The sequence below is a fragment of the Quercus suber genome, unplaced genomic scaffold (genome assembly GCF_002906115.3).
Source record: "Quercus suber isolate HL8 unplaced genomic scaffold, Cork oak 2.0 scaffold_402, whole genome shotgun sequence".
NCBI lineage: Eukaryota > Viridiplantae > Streptophyta > Magnoliopsida > Fagales > Fagaceae > Quercus > Quercus suber.
In genome coordinates, this window is record NW_027069853.1 from 1 (window position 1) to 18,028 (window position 18,028).

Consider the following 18,028-nt stretch of genomic DNA (forward strand, 5'->3'; position numbering starts at 1 on the left):
AGGATCCGAACCCTAGCGAAGGATCTGTCGGATTCAAAAAAATTTGGAATATTTTTATTATAGTTTGTGTTTTTTGTTTTTTTTGTTTTTCTTAATTTTTAAGGAAAAAGAAAAAGGTTAGTAAAATTTAAGGATTTGAAAAAGGTTGAAAGTTGAAAGTTGAAAGTTGAAACTAAGGTAGAAATGGAGGAATAAGAGGTGGGGATTTTAAACTTAACTGGTACTGTCTTTCGGTTAGGTAGGAAGGTAGACCGTAGATTTATACGGTCTTACGTTTTTCGGGCAAATACGCACGGATTGTTTTAAGTAAGTATTAACTAACATAACTGTGTACTGTCTCTGTCTCATATATATATATATATTTTTTTTTTTTGACATATTGTAAAAAACGTAAATGAAAATATAAAATAAAACAATAGATAGTGATGTTGCTAGAAACAATAATCATTAAAAAAATACAAAAAAGTATCATATTTGTACTATGTATCATATTTGCCACCAAAAGTATTTTGGGGGTATTAACTAATAATAAGAGTGTAAAATGGTGAAATTTTTTTCAAGTTATATAGAGGAGTAGGATCAAGTTAATATATGGGATGGCCCTTGGGTGCCTTGACTAGAAGATTTCAAACAAAAACCAAGAGATGGATCTATTGTTAGAGAGACTATGATGGTGAATAGCCTTATTAACCCTATAACTCATACATGGAGGGAAGATAAATGAACTAAATTATTTGATGAGGAGTTTGTGGCAACTATAAGTACTTCAGTCCCCTAAAGCTATAAACAAGATACCTTGAGATGGATTAAGGATGTGAAAGTTCAATTTTCTGCTGGTAACATCTACACAATTTTGTAACAACTTAAGAAATGTGTTAGCAACATATTCGCTTATAACTTAAAATGACCAGTTAAGTTGTAACTAAGACTCTTCATAATCACTTATAAATCCAACATCTTACAAACACCCAATATGAGACTCAACACTCGATTGCACAACACACACTTAAACAATCAAAAAGTTTCTCTCTCTCTCTCTCTCAAAAAATCCGCACAATTTAGGGTATCACATCAATTAATAGTAAATAATTAAAGGGAAATTTTTTTTTGACAATGCACTAGTGACAAAAGGCTCTATTTTTGCTAAGTGTTTTGTAACTCAATTCACAATTTTTAGTATTTTCAATAGAAATGTTTCGAGTTCAAATCAATCCTCGTTCATTATTATAATTGCAAAATTATAAATAAATAAAAACTAGTATTTTTTGCAGTTTCCAACAAAAAAATAATTATAAAACAGAACACTATTTTTGCTAGCATGGCACTTTTATTTTATTTTATTTTAATAATAATGACATTGAGGAGCAATCTCCAAGCAGCTCCACTTTGAAAGGCACATGTATAGTAAATGTGCTATTGATTATATTATTATATATGTAAAGTGTACATAATATAGAATATATATATATATATATTGTGTATTTTAAGTATATTCTCTATCTATACCCGTATTAATATTCATTAATAATATAAAATAAATTCTTTAAACTTTTGTTGACTTTTTTTAATGTTGACACATAAATTTGAACACTTTTTATGTTATTCTTTTAATATATATATATATATATACACATATAATTTAATTTAGTTTTTAGAGTTATTAAATTATATAGTTTAAAATAATTAGAACTTTGTGGGGATGAGAAATTGAAGAGGGAGAACCATAAAAAAGAACCGGCCTAAGGGATAATACGTCCAAACTATATGCCAAGACAAGTCTGAATCAATCTGGATAAAATTTTTTGAAAAATTGAGGAGAGTGGTACACCCGAGGACCTGAGCAACAAGTACTCTTTGGGGGACTAGAGAAAGACCATCAAGTCCACAATGCCGGGAGCCAAGAAGGGAAGGAGAGACATACAAGTAAAGAAAGGGGGAAGTTTCTAGATAAAATATCCATCACATCTGCATTCAATGCACTGCACCAACTCAACTGGCTGTATTAATGGCAGAATGACCCTTGAACAGTGCCCTCGCAACTTGCAGCACATTTTACCACCTCTAGCAAGGCCCTGATAGGACAAGCATCCAAGTGAAGATTAGTGGCTATCCAAGTGGAGGGCTAAGATGCACTCCAAGTAGCTATATAAGGACAACTGACTCATCCAAAAAGGGGGCAGGAGGGGGGAGAAGAATGAGAGGAAGAAATATAAAGTGTAATCAAGAACTTTGTAACCATGAAGGTGATATCATATGAGTTAAGGCCCCTTGGACCAACCTGAGGAAGAATTTATACCAATATCTTTGTCTTTTTCCACTATTTTTCCCTCATGAAGCTTATTCCTTGATTGCATATTTTTCTCTAAATCATCTAACATAACTAGTTAGGCTTGAAAGGCTGGCCTTGATAACCTACCACTTCAAATTAATTGTATTGGACTTTTACACAGCCACGTCCTTAACGAAGTTGGGTCGGTCTGTCAGTTTCACTTGCCTACAAACTCATTTTCATAAAATAATTTAATGCTAACAAAATTCTAATTAAATTGAGTTTGCTCTTTTTAAAAGAATTTCTAATTGAATTAGGGGTGTTCCTTTCAAAAACAATTCTCTAATTTTACTGTTTATTATTAATACTTATTTTTTATTGAGTTTTCTCATTTATAGGCATCACATGGATTAATGACTAGTAGTTATACTAATAAACTTGGAGTTACCGTTGAAGGAGGTCCTATAGTAGAAGACAATTAACACTCGTAATGAAGCCTATGAGTAATCTACAAATAATTTTAAGAGCCAAAATAAGTTTAAAGTTTGCAAGACTATAAACATATATAAATAACAGATAACTTGATCATAAAGTAAACAGAAGAAGAAGATGACAATAAATAATTAAAATAGTGATAAAGTCGCTTTAAAAAAAAAAAAAAAAAACATGATAAAGGCCCAAAGTACATTCGGGTTCTATTTTTCTTTTAGATACAATAATATTTTAATTTATAATGTCTGTTCTATGATAATTGTTTTTTATCTTTATCTTTAGGTTCAAGGCATTAATTGATTTTTGGTATAAGCAATGATCATCAAACCCCAAATCTCATATTCGACAACAATATATTTTACCAATTGAGTTAACGGAAACTGGCCGAGTTCTAATGATTGAGCAAATGTTGTTTGTGATGTTCAAGCAGCAGTAGTAGCAGTAGAGAAAGGGGGCAGTGTGAGGAAGTGACAAACCGACCAAATATTAAGCCATGTTGCCGGGTGTGTCAAGAGTCAAGAGTGAAGTGTCTAAAACAGGCACCATGTTTTGCCAAGACACCATTCGATACAAATCGAACACGTCTGCAACTGCGACATTTGAACACGCAATAAAAGTATAGGGTAATAGTGCCCATAATTTTTTCTGTGATCACAAGCATACATAAACGTCCCTATTTTCTTTTTTTATTTGAATAAATACATGAACCTCCCTTATAATGACAGAGCAACTTCCCTTTTGATAAAAGCTAATCACAAGCATACATAAACGTCACTTACATAAAAATAGTTAGGAAACAACTATTTTTATATTTTTTTGGGTGCAATCATAAAAATTACTTTGAAGTAGTTAAAACTACCATATTTATATACTGTTATATACATGCATCTATTTTCGATTTTATTCTTTATTGTATTTATTAAATAATCATTAAAATTAAGTTGAATCTTGAAATAATATTCTTTACTTAAGCAGTAGGTACAAAACAATTATATTCCCCAAGAGTCTTGTATTTCAAATCTTCGATCCCCATCATAACTATCAAAATAACTGGTGCAAAGCCCAGCAAAAATGCATAAAAAGAAGTTTACATGAAATTTTTTACATCAATTCATCTGGCTAAAACTTGATAAACTCTAAATTCAATAATTTTGACGTAAACTCATGAGGGTTTGGTATTATTTTAGCTAGTAATATATATCATTAATGGACTTTAACATTAATGTTAATTTAATATTTTTTTAAACAATGTTAATTTAAACTAGACCTGAAAAGTTTATCTCATAGATATTAAATTTGTAACAAATCAAGCCTTATGTTAATAATATTTTTATCAAAGTTAAATGATTATAATAGCATAATATGCACATGATTCAGAAAGTTATTTATTTAAATCATAGTTTTAAAAACTGAACCGTTAAAAGAACCGAAAATAAGAAATGTTCAAGATTTTAAGGTCATATCAAGATTCAACTAGAGGCTAAACCATGATGACAGGGGTAGCTCTATTCATTTTAGGGCCTAAGGCGAAAATCGGAAAAAATATAGAGATATTGGAAAAAAAGAGAGGTGTGAGTTTTTTTTTTGGGGTGGGGTGGAGGGGGGGGGGGGTTATGTTTTGTTGATTTATTCTGTTTTGTTGAGAGAGAAAAGAGAAAGGGAGAGATATTGTAGGGTTTGTAGCTTCTAGGTCATAAACTCCTTTCTCATTAATTTATAGGTCTCTTTTCCTTTTTCTTTTTCTTTTTTCCTTTGACCTTTTTTTCTTTATTTTTTGGCTATGATTTAGGGTTTAATTTATTCATTTTACAGAATTATTCTTTTTATTAATTTTTTTTGGGAATCAAAAACTTTACTTAATTGGATAAAATTTGGGGGGCTTTAGGTAGTTGCCTAACTTGCCTAAGATAAGAACATGTACTCCGTAATGACTTAATAATTATGTAATATGAATATAAATAAAATGAATGAATAAAAATTAACAATCTTCACTAATTATTATTATTTTTAAATCTAAAGAGATTATAGTATAATGAGGTTAAAGATAAAATGATATTTTCATTAGCTATTATATGTTTTAAGCAGTTTTTTTTTTTTTTTTTATCATTTAATTTATTTTAACAAATTTGTACAACTTGAAAATATCTTTAAAAGTCCAATATGTATATGCAAAATACCTTTATCTTTAAAGCATTTGAAATACTTTAACCACATTAATAGGCACGTAAAATAAAAAACCAAATTAATGTCCCATGTAAATTTATTACATAATTTACATTGCCTTATTTTCTTTAACAATTTACCATGGGTTCGAGAGATACCCGATGGTTATTGTGGTACTTTTGCATTGGGCCTTTGAATCCCACCAACCTCCCTCGCCTTTTTGTTTTATAGGTTTTAAAATCCAAAAGTGGCCAATTCCCAATTAAGCCGATAAGAGCCATGATTCAAACCGAAATTTCAATGACCAAATTTACACTCATATTAAAAAATCTAAAACTAAAAAGATGGACAATAAACCAAACCTGACAGTATTAAAAAAAAAAAAAAATCCTAAAACTAAGAAAGGGACAATAACCACTTCATTAAACCAATAAGTTTTTTAAGCATTTATTTTACTCTCTTTCAAGGCATTGGATTTAGTTAATAGTTAATTGGTGTGAGAATATCATTTCTCCTTCGTAGATTTAAAATGCCAAAGTATGGTTGTGTTTTTCTTGACTTTTAATATACTTCCATTATGGTTAGCTAGACTAACTTAGGTGAGATAGTTCTCAGTCTAACCATACGAATTGCTTTGCTTACTAGACCGTATAACCTACGTGATAAGATAGAAATGCTTTAAAGCCAAGTTGGCTTGCCGTTTATTCTCAAAAAAAGACAAGTTGGCTAACAAGATAAGTTTTTTATTTTTACACTAGTTAATGATCTCATAAAAATGAATGACATGACATGACAAATTAGAAGGTAAGAGGTGGGTGGAGAAAAATTAACTAAAACAAATGGTAAAGAGAAGTGTGACTCTTGGCAAGTACTATAAAAAACAAATTTAAGAAGAATTCAAGTTTCTAAATCATATATATAAAAGTATTGGAAAATTTTCGCTTTAAACTCTATATTTTGAAAGGTAACAAATTAAATCTTGGAGTCAAAATTAAGGTAATATTGTTTAAGTAAATGTTAAAGAGAGAGTTATACGATTGATTTTGGAGAGAGGGCATGTCTATGCCACTTGTCTCTAGACTCTCCACCGCCTATACAAGTAAGCTATGTTTTTTGCTCTCTCTCTCCCTCTCTCACTTTTTACACAAGATAAAAAAATTAGAGTAATTTACTCTAATTTAATCTAAGTGTATATGTGTATAAAACCATATTTTTTTAAATTATTCTTGTTGGTTCCGTAGTTTAAAACATAAAAACATAATAAAAAAATTCAAAGTAAATTTAGCAAACCACGACAAATTGTATGAGTTTTTACTTATTATTATTTTAATCACTCAAAAGAATAATATATGGGTTCTACAGGTTCAAACTCTACCTCTTAAAAAAAAAATACATATCATATGCATATAATAATAATAATAATAATAAAAGGATAAATATCATCGGTATATAGCTTGGCTGAGGCATGAATATTTCGCTCTCATGATACAATGTATAAGTTTGCATTGCACAATAGAAAAAATGATCCACTAAAAGTAGAACGTTTTTACGTAACACATTCTACCATATCACGTATCTCACATAATTTCTATATCTCCTTCAGTCAGAGTACCATACTTTATATAGAAGTTGAATACAAGCAAGTTATAAATAAAGAAACATTATGTAAATTAAGAAAAAAAAAATCCCCCTCAAAATTTGAATTTTCCTATTGTTTATTTTAATTAAAAGGAAGGCAAAACTTGAAAAAAGAAAATGAAAAACTTTATTTGCTCTTTTTTTTCCCCATTGATGTTGGATTAGAAATTCAAAAACATTATTCTCATGTGTGTCACCTATGTCAGGTGCTCTCAAGAAGCACATGAAACCCAGAGGGTGAATGGGTATGACTTATGAGGAGGCACAGAGGAAGCAATGGTGCAATGAGAGCTGACAAATGCATGTTTTTAGTCTTTATTCTCCAAAACATTTTCTAGCATCTGCACGTGCGGTGAGGGTCCTAACTCAATCCTCATTGGCTATCAACACGTGACATGTTTACAGGTTGTGGCCCTTGTGGACCATAAAATCAATCAAAGGGCATGCATTGCAACCATGAACCCTTAATTTTGGGCCTGCCTTATAAATCTTACCCATTTTCTGTACTTTATTGATTCATTCTTCATCCATGGCCAATCCCACCCAAGTTTATCATGCTCTTTTTTTTAGTCATAACATTGTTTTTCATGGCTTTTTTTCCCCTATTTGGAGACACTACCACAAATTTTTTTTTTTTTTTTATAAAAAAAAAATATGAGATATCAATTATATACTAATATAATCTAAGTGTATACATATGAAACTTCTTCCTAGATACTTGAATCTTGACCTTTGCCCCTTGCCTCCTACTCCACAATAATTTATACCGGTAGAATGACTATTATGCAAAGGGTGGGCGGTGGTAACGCTACAACAATTTCTAACAGCTCTTGTCTACTGGTTCTATCATTTTAATAGAGGATTATTCATGCATGTTTTTAATATTGTCAATTAAATTCCCAAATTTATGGAATCATTTCAATTTAAAGCATTTGTCTATCATTTGTAATTCATTTCAATTTTTTTTGAACACTAATAGAGTGTTGATAAAAGTAGAGAACTATTGATTAACTTGGCGTTTCACCTAGGCGCTAGGATTTGTTCATAAATTAATTTGGCAGCCATTGAATAAAAGGGTAGAGTGAGAAAGTGATTTTGCCAAAAGGACGAAAATTAATTACCTAGGTGAAACACATGATTTTATCATACTTTTTCCATTTTCTCCACTCCATTATTGCCCAAAACAATGTAAATGAATAATGGAGATGTACAGAGAATTTAAATTAAAAGTCTTGATAAGTTTGGGGTTTTGAATTGACCAAAAAAAAAAAAAAAAAATTACGCATGCAATTCAATCTGTAATCTACGATATGATTATGAAGGTAGAAAAGAGGTTTTTACACCCAAAAGTGCTAGGTACTCCCCCTCTCAAGCGATGGAACCCACCACCAAGTATGAAAGCAACACTTACGAAAATTGAGATAGGCAGACCTAAAACAAGATTCTTTTTTAATTTAGGGATTTTTGGTGCAAAATGTGGCCAAATATCTTAAGAGAATGCCAAGGATTTTCTCATCTAATTTTTAAATGGTATGTTACTTCTATCATTATCTTTATCAAGCAAAACAAAGGGAATCAAAAGTTAGGCCAGCCCAAGACAATGATATTAAATTGACATTCATGACTTGTAATTTTCTCCCATCCTATTCATTGAAAAATTCTAAATCATCTTTCTATTTAATCGATGACAAAAGAGAAGTGAGAATCCTCACAATTGGCCAACTATAACCTCTTGATATATATTTTTAAGTTTGGATAATCATTGGCTATAGGACTTGAACACTAGAAGGTATATGTGCTCTTAAAAAACTTATATTAAAATATAGTATATAGAACAGAAATTAAAAAACAAAAAGACATATGATAATCTTATGGATTTAAATAAAGGAAATTCGGAAAACGAAAACAACTATGTATATTATATAAGATTATTTATTTTATCATATTTAAATTTAGTAGCATATTTATTTTATCGATTAGTATATATTTGTAAGATATTTTTAGAATAAACTAATTTAGAATACTAATTAGGAAAATAATATATTAATTATATATTTATTTAATTTTTGTTATACTTTCAAGAAAATCAGTAAACAAATTACATAATATAAATTTCCTTGTATCATTATAAATTTTAAAAATTTTTAATTTAGACACTAAGATCTAATCATCCAAATTAAAAAAAAAACTTAAAAGATTAAAAAAAAAAAGCATGAATATATATATATATAAGAGAGAGAGAGAGAGAGAGAGAGAGAGAGAGAGAGAGAGGTCTTTAATATAAAGAAAATATTACAAGATGGATTACATTATTAATAATTTAGATAATTGTGTTGTCAATTATAATAATACAATTTGGCACAATAAATAACTTTGCAAGAGTATTCAAGTTCAATCAAACTATAATATAAACAATATTTGTGTATGTATACTGCAACAAAAAAAAAAAAAAAAACCCTCATGCAGAAAAAGAGACTCTATTTTTAAAGTATTTGAATATTAAAAAGTTTATAGACACAACAAATTTGATATTTGCAGATATACCAGATTGTTAATTGTAGATAATAAAAGTGATGTCAGTAATGGACCCAAATAAATGTATACATCAATGAATTATAATAGACATTGATGGAAAACTCCAATACCCACAAAATCAAGATTGGATAAGAGAACCTTTATCACTCAAGTATTACTAGCATATCTTTGTCACCAAAATAAATGTGCAGAAAAGAAAATACAACATACTTTAATGAGAGGAAGAAGCTATGGGCTTGGTGATGTGACCTGAATGGGGCGGTTTTTTGGGCTTTGGTCTTAGGTGTAGATATATATGTGTGAGAGAGAGTAAGATAATGTATTGGATTTTCATGAGCCAAACCAATAAGTGAGAATTAAAAATGCAAGCATATTACATTAAAGGCTGCCTATAATTAAACAAATAAACAATAATAAAATCTATACTATTAATTATAAAGTGCATTAAAATAGCTCAATATTAACAATAGGTGGTAATCACTATCCACTATTGGGTCTAACAAATGCTCACTAAAATACACTCTAACTAATTCATGTTTTATTAAATACATAAAACAATGACTTGCTAGCCCACACATAAAAATAAAAAAAATTAAAAAAAGAAAAAAAAGCTAACAATCGGGTTGTAACTAATTTTCATGCCCTTTATTTGTTTTGGCTGAATAATTTTCATTCCTCTTTCTGAGATGCATTCAACCAAACTTTTAGGGTGTGTTTGGTTGGGGTAAAAACAGGAAGGATGAAAAATAGGGTGGAAAATAATTTTTTCTACTATTTAGTTGAAAAAAGAAAATAGGAAAGACAGAAAATAAAGGAGAAAGTTTTCCCTCCTGACCCCACTTTTTTATCCTCCCAAATTAAAAGGAAAATAAGGAGGAAAAAGTGATGAGAAATGTATTTTACTCAAATACCCCCACTTTATTATATTCACCTACCCCTCTCACTTTCCCACTATCATATAACAAGGACATAGTCAATTTATATAAACTATATTTTCTATCCTCCCATTTTTCTCTCCAACCAAACAAAAAAGTTTTCCACTCTCCCACTTTTCCACCCCTCCAACCAAACACACATAAGGAAAAACCAAATCTTTTCCATCATTCCACACTTTTCCTCTTTTCCAACCAAACAGACCCTTAAATAATGTACAATTAAGAAATATTATTAGGTAGTTTGGAAGGAGTATGTCTCAAATTTATGATGCACCCCCTTAATTTAATTAGTGAGATTCATGTTGGACATGAAAGGAAGGACAATCCCAAAGTATCTAATACTAATTACTTTTCCATTCAACAACCAAATGAAGCCTATGCCATGTGGCAATTCTTGGACCTATGGCAGCATCCTATCTGGTCTAATGTACAGATACTTTGGACCGAATAAAAATTATGAGATACTTCTTTCCGTAAAAAAAAAAGAAAGTCATTTCAATATACTCGTTAGTATCTAAGAATTACTCGTGGACGAAGCCCAACTTGAGAGAGAGAGAGAAATACAACAGCTACAGAGAAAGAGAGGAGAAACACATCGGTTTGAGAAAGAGAACAGCAGTGGTCGCTTGCTGCGGGGGCAATGGGGCTACTCAGTATAATCCAAAAAATCAAAAGGAAAGAGAAAGAAATGCGTATACTCATGGTGTATGCATAATGTATTGTATAGTGTATACCCTCCAAACTATCATATTTATATGAATATGTAATTTGCTAAAAATGTTAGAATACTTTGCCTTGCTTTGCAGCGGGCTTGATAATTCAGGGAAGACTACCATTGTCTTGAAGATCAATGGGGAAGACACCAGCGTTATCAGTCCCACACTCGGTTTCAACATCAAGACCATCACCTACCAAAAGTAATTCAACTTCAACAGTTTAATTACATTTTTTGTATGTGTGTCTTTTGGTTGATATTGTTGCAAATATGTGATGATTTAGTATAATGGGCAATGGGCAATTTATCATACAGGTAATGGAGGTCTCATTAAAATTATTGCCATTTGGTATTGCTTAAAAATCTCAGCAAAATGCATGGAAATGATATCTAATTTTGTAAGACGGGTTTTATACTTTGTTTTCTTGTTTATATCTTAATTGGGTACGTCTAAGTCTCTTGAAAAAGCTATCATCAAGTTCTTGAATTTAATCTTTTCACTGCTGTTCTTGGACTTCATTGCATATTGCTTCCTGCTTTTGAGTAGATCAAAATTTGCTTCAATATGCAGAATGTTGAAATTCCAGTTAATGTGACTTTTGGCAGGTATACCTTAAATATATGGGATGTTGGGGGCCAAAAAACTATAAGATCTTACTGGAGAAACTACTTTGAGCAAACTGATAGTTTGGTATGGGTGGTTGATAATTCGGATCTTAGACGGTTAGATGACTGCAAAATGGAACTTGATAATCTTTTGAAGGAAGAGGTATATATCCCATATCAAAATTTCTATACACATGCTTAAAAGGCGAGTTCATTGAAGCGGTAGTTTATCCATCCTGCTTACTTTTGTTCTTTTGGTTTGCTTCTCAGTGGAATGTTTGTTCATTCATCTACATTAGATAGAATCGTAGAATAGAAGCTTTCTGTTTGTAGTTCACTTGAGATGCCTCTTAATTTGAGAGACTCAACTACCAGAATTAGCCACTTAATTTGTTTTATGGAACTCAAAAAGTTTTTCTTAAGATCTCTTTTGTTGGGTTTATTGACCATGAACCAACTATTAACAATAAGATGCATACCTTAAGTGTCTATACTTGAGGCAGTGCTTAAATTATTTTCTGTAATTTGTCTTATTTAATAAACCGATGATTTGTAGTACACTTGAAAACAATTGTTTCTAATTGTTTTGCTAGTTTTGGAATGCTGAAATTAAAATTTGCAAGATAAAAAAATTTCAGGAATGGTATTGCAAGAAATAAAAAAGGGGTTCTCTTGGAATTCTGGTCTTTTTTCTTTTTTGAACTTTTTGAAAAATTCTAACTTGTTTGTTCGCTTGACAGAGGCTTTCAGGAGCATCTTTACTCATACTGGCAAATAAGCAGGACATAAAAGGTGCCCTTACCCCAGAGGAGATTGCAAAAGAAAGGCTGCTGGCTGATAATTTCTTCTTGTTTATGTAGTTCAGTTTGGCCTTTGTTAGAAGGCAGATTAAATATTGTAGACTTGGCATTTGATTCCTCATTGACTCAAGGTACATTTGTTTGTCATATTAAAGCCTTGAATTTGTTTTTTAGAGCTGTAGATTACTAGATTGTCTTCTGCTCACAAATATGAGTTCTTTTTCAAAAAAAATCCAGTGGCAAACTTTGCATTTACTAGATTCTTTATTCTTTTAGTGTGAAGTGTGAAACCAAGTTTGGAATCTGAGTATGAGCTCCGTGTATAAACACATTTATGCTGGATACCTTTATGTTGGTCATGAGTTCAACTCTGTATGTGGTTGTCAAATATGGATGTCTACATGTGGTGCATTTATACTATCATTACTATGTAATGCGTATGCCTTTTATGATTGTTCTTTCAATAGAAGAATGATATTTGTAGTAATGAATTTATGGGCCAAATCTATCCATTTTATTCTAGGCATTGTCATTGTATGTTTAAAAAAATAGATATTTATACAGGTACTTTGATTAGTGTTTATATATTTGTACATTAACTTCTAAAATTCTAATAGGGTTATTATCACTTCTACAGCTACTGAGCTTGGAAGCCATGGACAAAATCCGGCATTGGCAAATTGTTGGTTGTAGTGCGTATACTGGTGAGGGGCTGCTTGAAGGATTTGATTGGTTGGTCCAGGATGTAGCCTCTCGAATCTATGTGCTTGATTAATGCCTACTTGGGAGTCATTTTTTGTTCTTTGACAATACTAAAGCATTTATGGAAGCTAAAATGGAATTGTTCCTAGGCTTTTAAGCATATTTTAAATTCAATGAGAGAAGGTACCTTTGTTTGATGGACTCGTTACCTGAGATAGTCATCCTTCTACTACTACTTCTTCTTCTTCTTTTCCTCTTTTTTCTTTTCTTTTTTTGAATTTACCCGAGTCATCATTCAATGCATAAGACAAATTTCCAAATGTGACTTTGGCATTTGAAACAAACGGCAATTCTTCAGATAGACATTATACAGTTTATACTGCCCTTCTACAAACACTAATATTGGGGGGGGGGGGGGGGGGAATTTTTCAGATTTCAATTCATAAAAACAAGCATGCATTTTCCATTGCTTTGCCTTTTTAACATCAGAATATTGTAGTCACATGGCATAGCACCAGACTTTTAACACTCAGGACTCAGCTTATCAGATTAAATCATTGAAGTAAGGAAAGTGGAAATGAATTTGACTAACTACTCGTAAGAAGTGAAAACATCTATAGATTAGTCATTCCCTAGACTCCAGAAGTTTGCCTATAAGGCAACCTTTTAATCCAGAGCATACCGGGTATCAAAATATGCCTTTTAAAATTAATCCGATCCCTTTGGATCTTGAATGAAGTTTACCCTCATTTGTGATATTTAACAACTCAATTTATGGTTAGCTGATGCCCTCGTTTTCACTTCCCTCAGTTTTGATAAACTCCTAAATGTGTTCCCCATTTCTACGCATGGAGCAAGCGGGCTCACGGGTTGGCCATTCTTGCTTGTCATTGATGGGTCTCTATACTCTCCTAATTGACAATGGGATCAAGAATTAGTTTGAAAACTCTGCCCACGAACTTACATGGAGATGTTTAGTATCTTATGACAGCAAAAACAGTAATAATAAGGCCTCAAATTAAGCAAAAATTCCAAGCTGATTCAGAGAAAATTGAATCAAATATTACAAAGCTTTTAAACTAGTTCAAAAAGCACTGTGCTGCATGAATTCTTTAATTTGAACTCAGATGCCAAACCCATCTTTGCAGGATGAGGCAATAGTATGTCCAGACATGGCTTGATATAAAACATTCTCCAACACAACTCATCCTCTTTGCAATCATTTTGATTTCTTTCCTTGCTTCTTCTTAATAACTTCATCAGCGTACATAATGCCCTTGCCTTTGTACACTTCAGGCGGCTTACAACTACGAACAGCAGCAGCAAACTGGTGCACTCTATGCTTGTCGATTCCAGTGCAACAAATTACATTATTTTTGAAGCAGAACACACGCACAGCTGGAGGAACAGTCAGTTCAACCTCATGGCTGTATCCCAATTTGAGAAATAAGAGACGTCCTTCAGCTTCAGCTCTTGCTTTGTACCCAACACCCACAATCTTAAGAAAGCGAAAAAATTTGGCTTCCATTAAGCTTAAAGTGAAATGATCACCTGAATTCTGAGAGATAAACAAGTGTCAATAGTGAACAAAATTTAATAAAAATACATTAGCCAAAGAAACCACAAATTATAACCTAAGAAACCAATATTTATATTTTTGCATTAAAAAAATCTCTATTAAGAAAATTAAAATTTGGAATCTTGATTGCACATACATCTTCTTTCTAACTAAAAGAGGAATCAATTAGTAAAACAGCAAGTGCATGCAAGCTTTTAAAAATCTATAATTTTGTTCTATCTCTAACTCATCTCACTAACAAGATCAGTGAGCATGATTTCATTTCAAAATTTAAAAACTAAAAACTGACTTGGAATTTCTATCATCATTAAAAAATATGTATAAAAGCAAATAGAGGTTATGGTTTCAATCCTTCCTTCAAGGTCTTTGACTTCCATTTATTAACGCTGTATTGTCTGTTTTATTGCTAAAAATGATAAAATTCATTCACCTGCTGAGAAATTTCTCTCGCATCAGAAAAACATTGGAAGTTTATCAACATTGATTTCATCTATCTTTTAATTGTATCTTAGCATTCAATTATTTAATCTTCAATGGAACCATATATTTCCATTTCCTTTCCCATGTTTTATTGGCAATCAAACAGTACATAAACATTTAATACCATGATGCATTTAACTCAGCCACAGTCCAAAATCAAAGTCTACTTGAAGAATTTAGAGTGTGACCGTGTGCATAATTCATTCAGCCTTCATGGCCACTATAGTGCTTACACATACCTTAGTTCCAAACGCATACTCAAAACCCCAACATAATTTAAAACAACAACAAAAACGTTTGAAGTTAACAATTCCAAGCCCAAAATTATTAAAGAGTAATCATCAAATACATCCCCAACATAAACAGCAACAAAATTTGAAACTTCAAGCCATTTCCATTGGTTTTGGCCTCATCCACATCCAAGAGTTTATCCCCATAAAAAAAAAAAAAAAAATGCAAAAACAACTTTCCAATCAATCTATAAACATAAGCATTTCCATTGAGAAAATTAAGATATTATTTTGATTTTTATATCACTAAAATTTTGGGAAATTTATGTAATGTGGACAATAATTTTTTTAAAAAAAATTGTATTATGTTTCTCTTACAAATTTTGTTCATAAAAACATAGTTGATTATCAAATTAGCCTAGTCATAAGATAAAAATTGGATGAAAATTACCCTAGCTCCTTGTTCAGATCAAATGACCATGATCTCATAGGATAAGCAATTGGAAAGCAGAGGAAAAAGTAGGGATGGCCACGATCTAATCTAAGGGTGTCTGAAATCTAAAGTTTAGAGTTTGGAGACCTTAAAAGCAGTTACAGCTCTAAAAACAATTGTAACAAATGTGCTACTACAGTAACTTTGGCAGGAATACACATGGCTTCACATGTGATTTAAGAATGGGGAGTTGGGTCGAAAAGAAAAATCCATGCTTAATGGTCTTATATATGCATATATGTGAATATGCATGGCATGTACAACCAGGTTATTATCACTTAAGATAAATAGCCTGTGTAACCACTTTCAACATATAGAGCAGGGCTTAACCCATAAATATGTAGTGCATTAATGACCAGGTTTTACTAACGTAGTTCTAATAGTAAAAGCAAAAATTTTATGAACCAAATTGACCCCAACCTAATAATATTGTGAGTTGAAAAATTCTAAGAGAACTTTTCACGAACACCTTTCATACTCTTTTCACACTGAACCCACATCAAATTACACTCACAAACCATATAAGCGCTTCAAAGACCCACATCCAAAAAAAGTTTGCAAATCCATATATAAGCATATCAAGCACCAGATACGAGAAATTTTCCAGTTTTTACTCAGTTTCTCGGCAACCAAAAAACAGGGTCAAATCAAGAAAAATTATGAGAGAGAGAGAGAGAGAGAGAGAGAGATTTCTGACCTATGGCAGAGGACGACGTAGACCAGGAGAGCTTCGGGAAAACGAGTTTTCGATTAGGCAGCTGGAGAATGATGGCAATGGCAGCTGAGAGAGAGAGAGAGAGACAACTGAACTAGGAAACTTTTTCGGGATTTTATTTTTTATTTTTTATTTTTTAAATAGTTGTGTATTTATATGGGTCGGGTCGGATAATACCCGTTGACAAACGGGCTTATGACATGAGCCACCAAGTAAAGCTAGGGATTTTTCAAATTAATGTATTACTAATTTACACAAAATACAATTCATATATTTATTTATTATATTGTTTAAATACTACTAATGATATTCTTGTCCTATCAATTTGTAAGTTTTGCTGCTTTCATAATGTTTCTCTGTCGCTAGTGAAAGTTAGAAACCCTAACTTCTCCTAGGCTGTAGAATTGTCATCCCTTATTGGAGGTGTCTCTGTCCCTTAGAGTAGCAAGTTTACACTAAGGTTTGTTGGGATTTTTTTTTTCTTGGGTTTTAGGGAAACACTATACTTTACCTCCATGGACGAACTCACAAAGCAGTGGAAGGGACTCTCTCTTTCTTAAAGGGAAGATCCCAAGTTCCGTATGAGACCAAATTTGGCTACGACGGAGTATATTATCGCAGCCAAATTCCTAACAAAAAGAGCTTTGAATATGGATGCCATTGCAGCGACTTTCCAACCCTTGTGGCGGTCTAAAAATGGTTTTAGGTTGAAAAACCTTGGAAATCATATAGTACTATTCATTTTTTATTGTAAGGCAAACGTTGATAATATCCTTGCAAATGAACCATGGAGTTATGATAAAAATCATATGGTGTTGCAATGGTATGAAGTAGACTTTGAAGTTGAAGACCTATCTTTTAACCTCACCCATTTTTAGGTTCAGGTGAATGGTATTCCGGTTAGATTCATGAACAAGAGAGCGGTGGAAGGATTATGTGTGACAGTGGGTCAGGTGTGCCACCTACAAAATGCTCATACAGAGGGCGGGGGCAGTTTTATGAGGGTCCGTGTTTTAGTGGATATTTCCCAACCTCTGTGTAGGGGATGTGTGATTGCTTTTGATGAAAACAGGGAACAGTGGGTCTCATTCAAATACGAACGGCTTCCTAATCTGTGCTATTGGTGCAGTTGCTTGATGCATAGCGACAAGGACTGCGATCTATGGATTGAGAGTGAAGGCACGTTAGCTGAAACAGAGAAGTAGTATGGGTCCTAGATTAAGGCATTGCCGTTCAACAACAAAAACAAATCAGTGGTCTCAATCCCGGGGTTTTACACGAGGAAGTTAGCCAAGCCAACCGGAGAACGCTCCCAGGGACCCACCCATCATTCGCTAGTGACAGATAAGTCAACCCGGCCTGAAATGGCAACACAGCTTGAGATGGAAAGTACAGTCTTGGAAAAGGCGTCAAATTCGCAGGTAGAAGATACTTTCCTTGATGGTAAGTCCACTCTTGACCTGTCTCAATCACACTCGAATTTTATGCACCAATCTACTCACATGGTTGATTTTCAAAAGGTTATTAAGGATATTGATCGTGATTTAAGTAGGTTCGAATTACCTCTGACAAATAACAACTCCTATAGCATCCTATCCCAAAATAACCCTCCACCCATGTCATCCCATAATAACCCAAAAACACACTACCCCATTTTCACCCCAAATGTCCTACCA

The 18,028-nt window shown here is 32.2% G+C and overlaps 2 protein-coding genes across 2 annotated transcripts; one reads left to right on the top strand and one right to left on the bottom strand.

The window, feature by feature from the left end:
* Positions 1–10,595: 10,595 nt before the first annotated feature.
* LOC111994336 (ADP-ribosylation factor-like protein 2) lies at positions 10,596–13,227 on the top strand. Its single transcript, XM_065761243.1, has 5 exons — positions 10,596–10,737; positions 10,839–10,949; positions 11,354–11,516; positions 12,094–12,175; positions 12,792–13,227. Exons 1-5 carry the CDS (start codon positions 10,673–10,675, stop codon positions 12,926–12,928), a joined length of 558 nt encoding a protein of 185 aa, XP_065617315.1. The 5' UTR covers positions 10,596–10,672; the 3' UTR covers positions 12,929–13,227.
* A 626-nt stretch (positions 13,228–13,853) lies between these two features.
* On the bottom strand, positions 13,854–16,476 carry LOC111994335 (large ribosomal subunit protein uL6m). Its single transcript, XM_024026205.2, has 2 exons — positions 16,335–16,476; positions 13,854–14,413 (listed from the first exon to the last, which is right to left on the bottom strand). Exon 2 carries the CDS (start codon positions 14,381–14,383, stop codon positions 14,075–14,077), a length of 309 nt encoding a protein of 102 aa, XP_023881973.1. The 5' UTR covers positions 14,384–14,413; positions 16,335–16,476; the 3' UTR covers positions 13,854–14,074.
* Between the last annotated feature and the right edge of the window lie 1,552 nt (positions 16,477–18,028).

What these genes read in the sequence shown, in the direction of transcription:
- LOC111994336 (XM_065761243.1), top strand. Translation starts at nt 10,673, where the DNA reads ATGGGGCTACTCAGTATAATCCAAAAAATCAAAAGGAAAGAGAAAGAA. An exon ending in AAGACCATCACCTACCAAAA is followed by an intron (nt 10,950 to 11,353) that starts GTAATTCAACTT and finishes GACTTTTGGCAG; the next exon opens with GTATACCTTAAATATATGGG. An exon ending in CCCAGAGGAGATTGCAAAAG is followed by an intron (nt 12,176 to 12,791) that starts AAAGGCTGCTGG and finishes CACTTCTACAGC; the next exon opens with TACTGAGCTTGGAAGCCATG.
- LOC111994335 (XM_024026205.2), bottom strand. Translation starts at nt 14,383, where the DNA reads ATGGAAGCCAAATTTTTTCGCTTTCTTAAGATTGTGGGTGTTGGGTAC.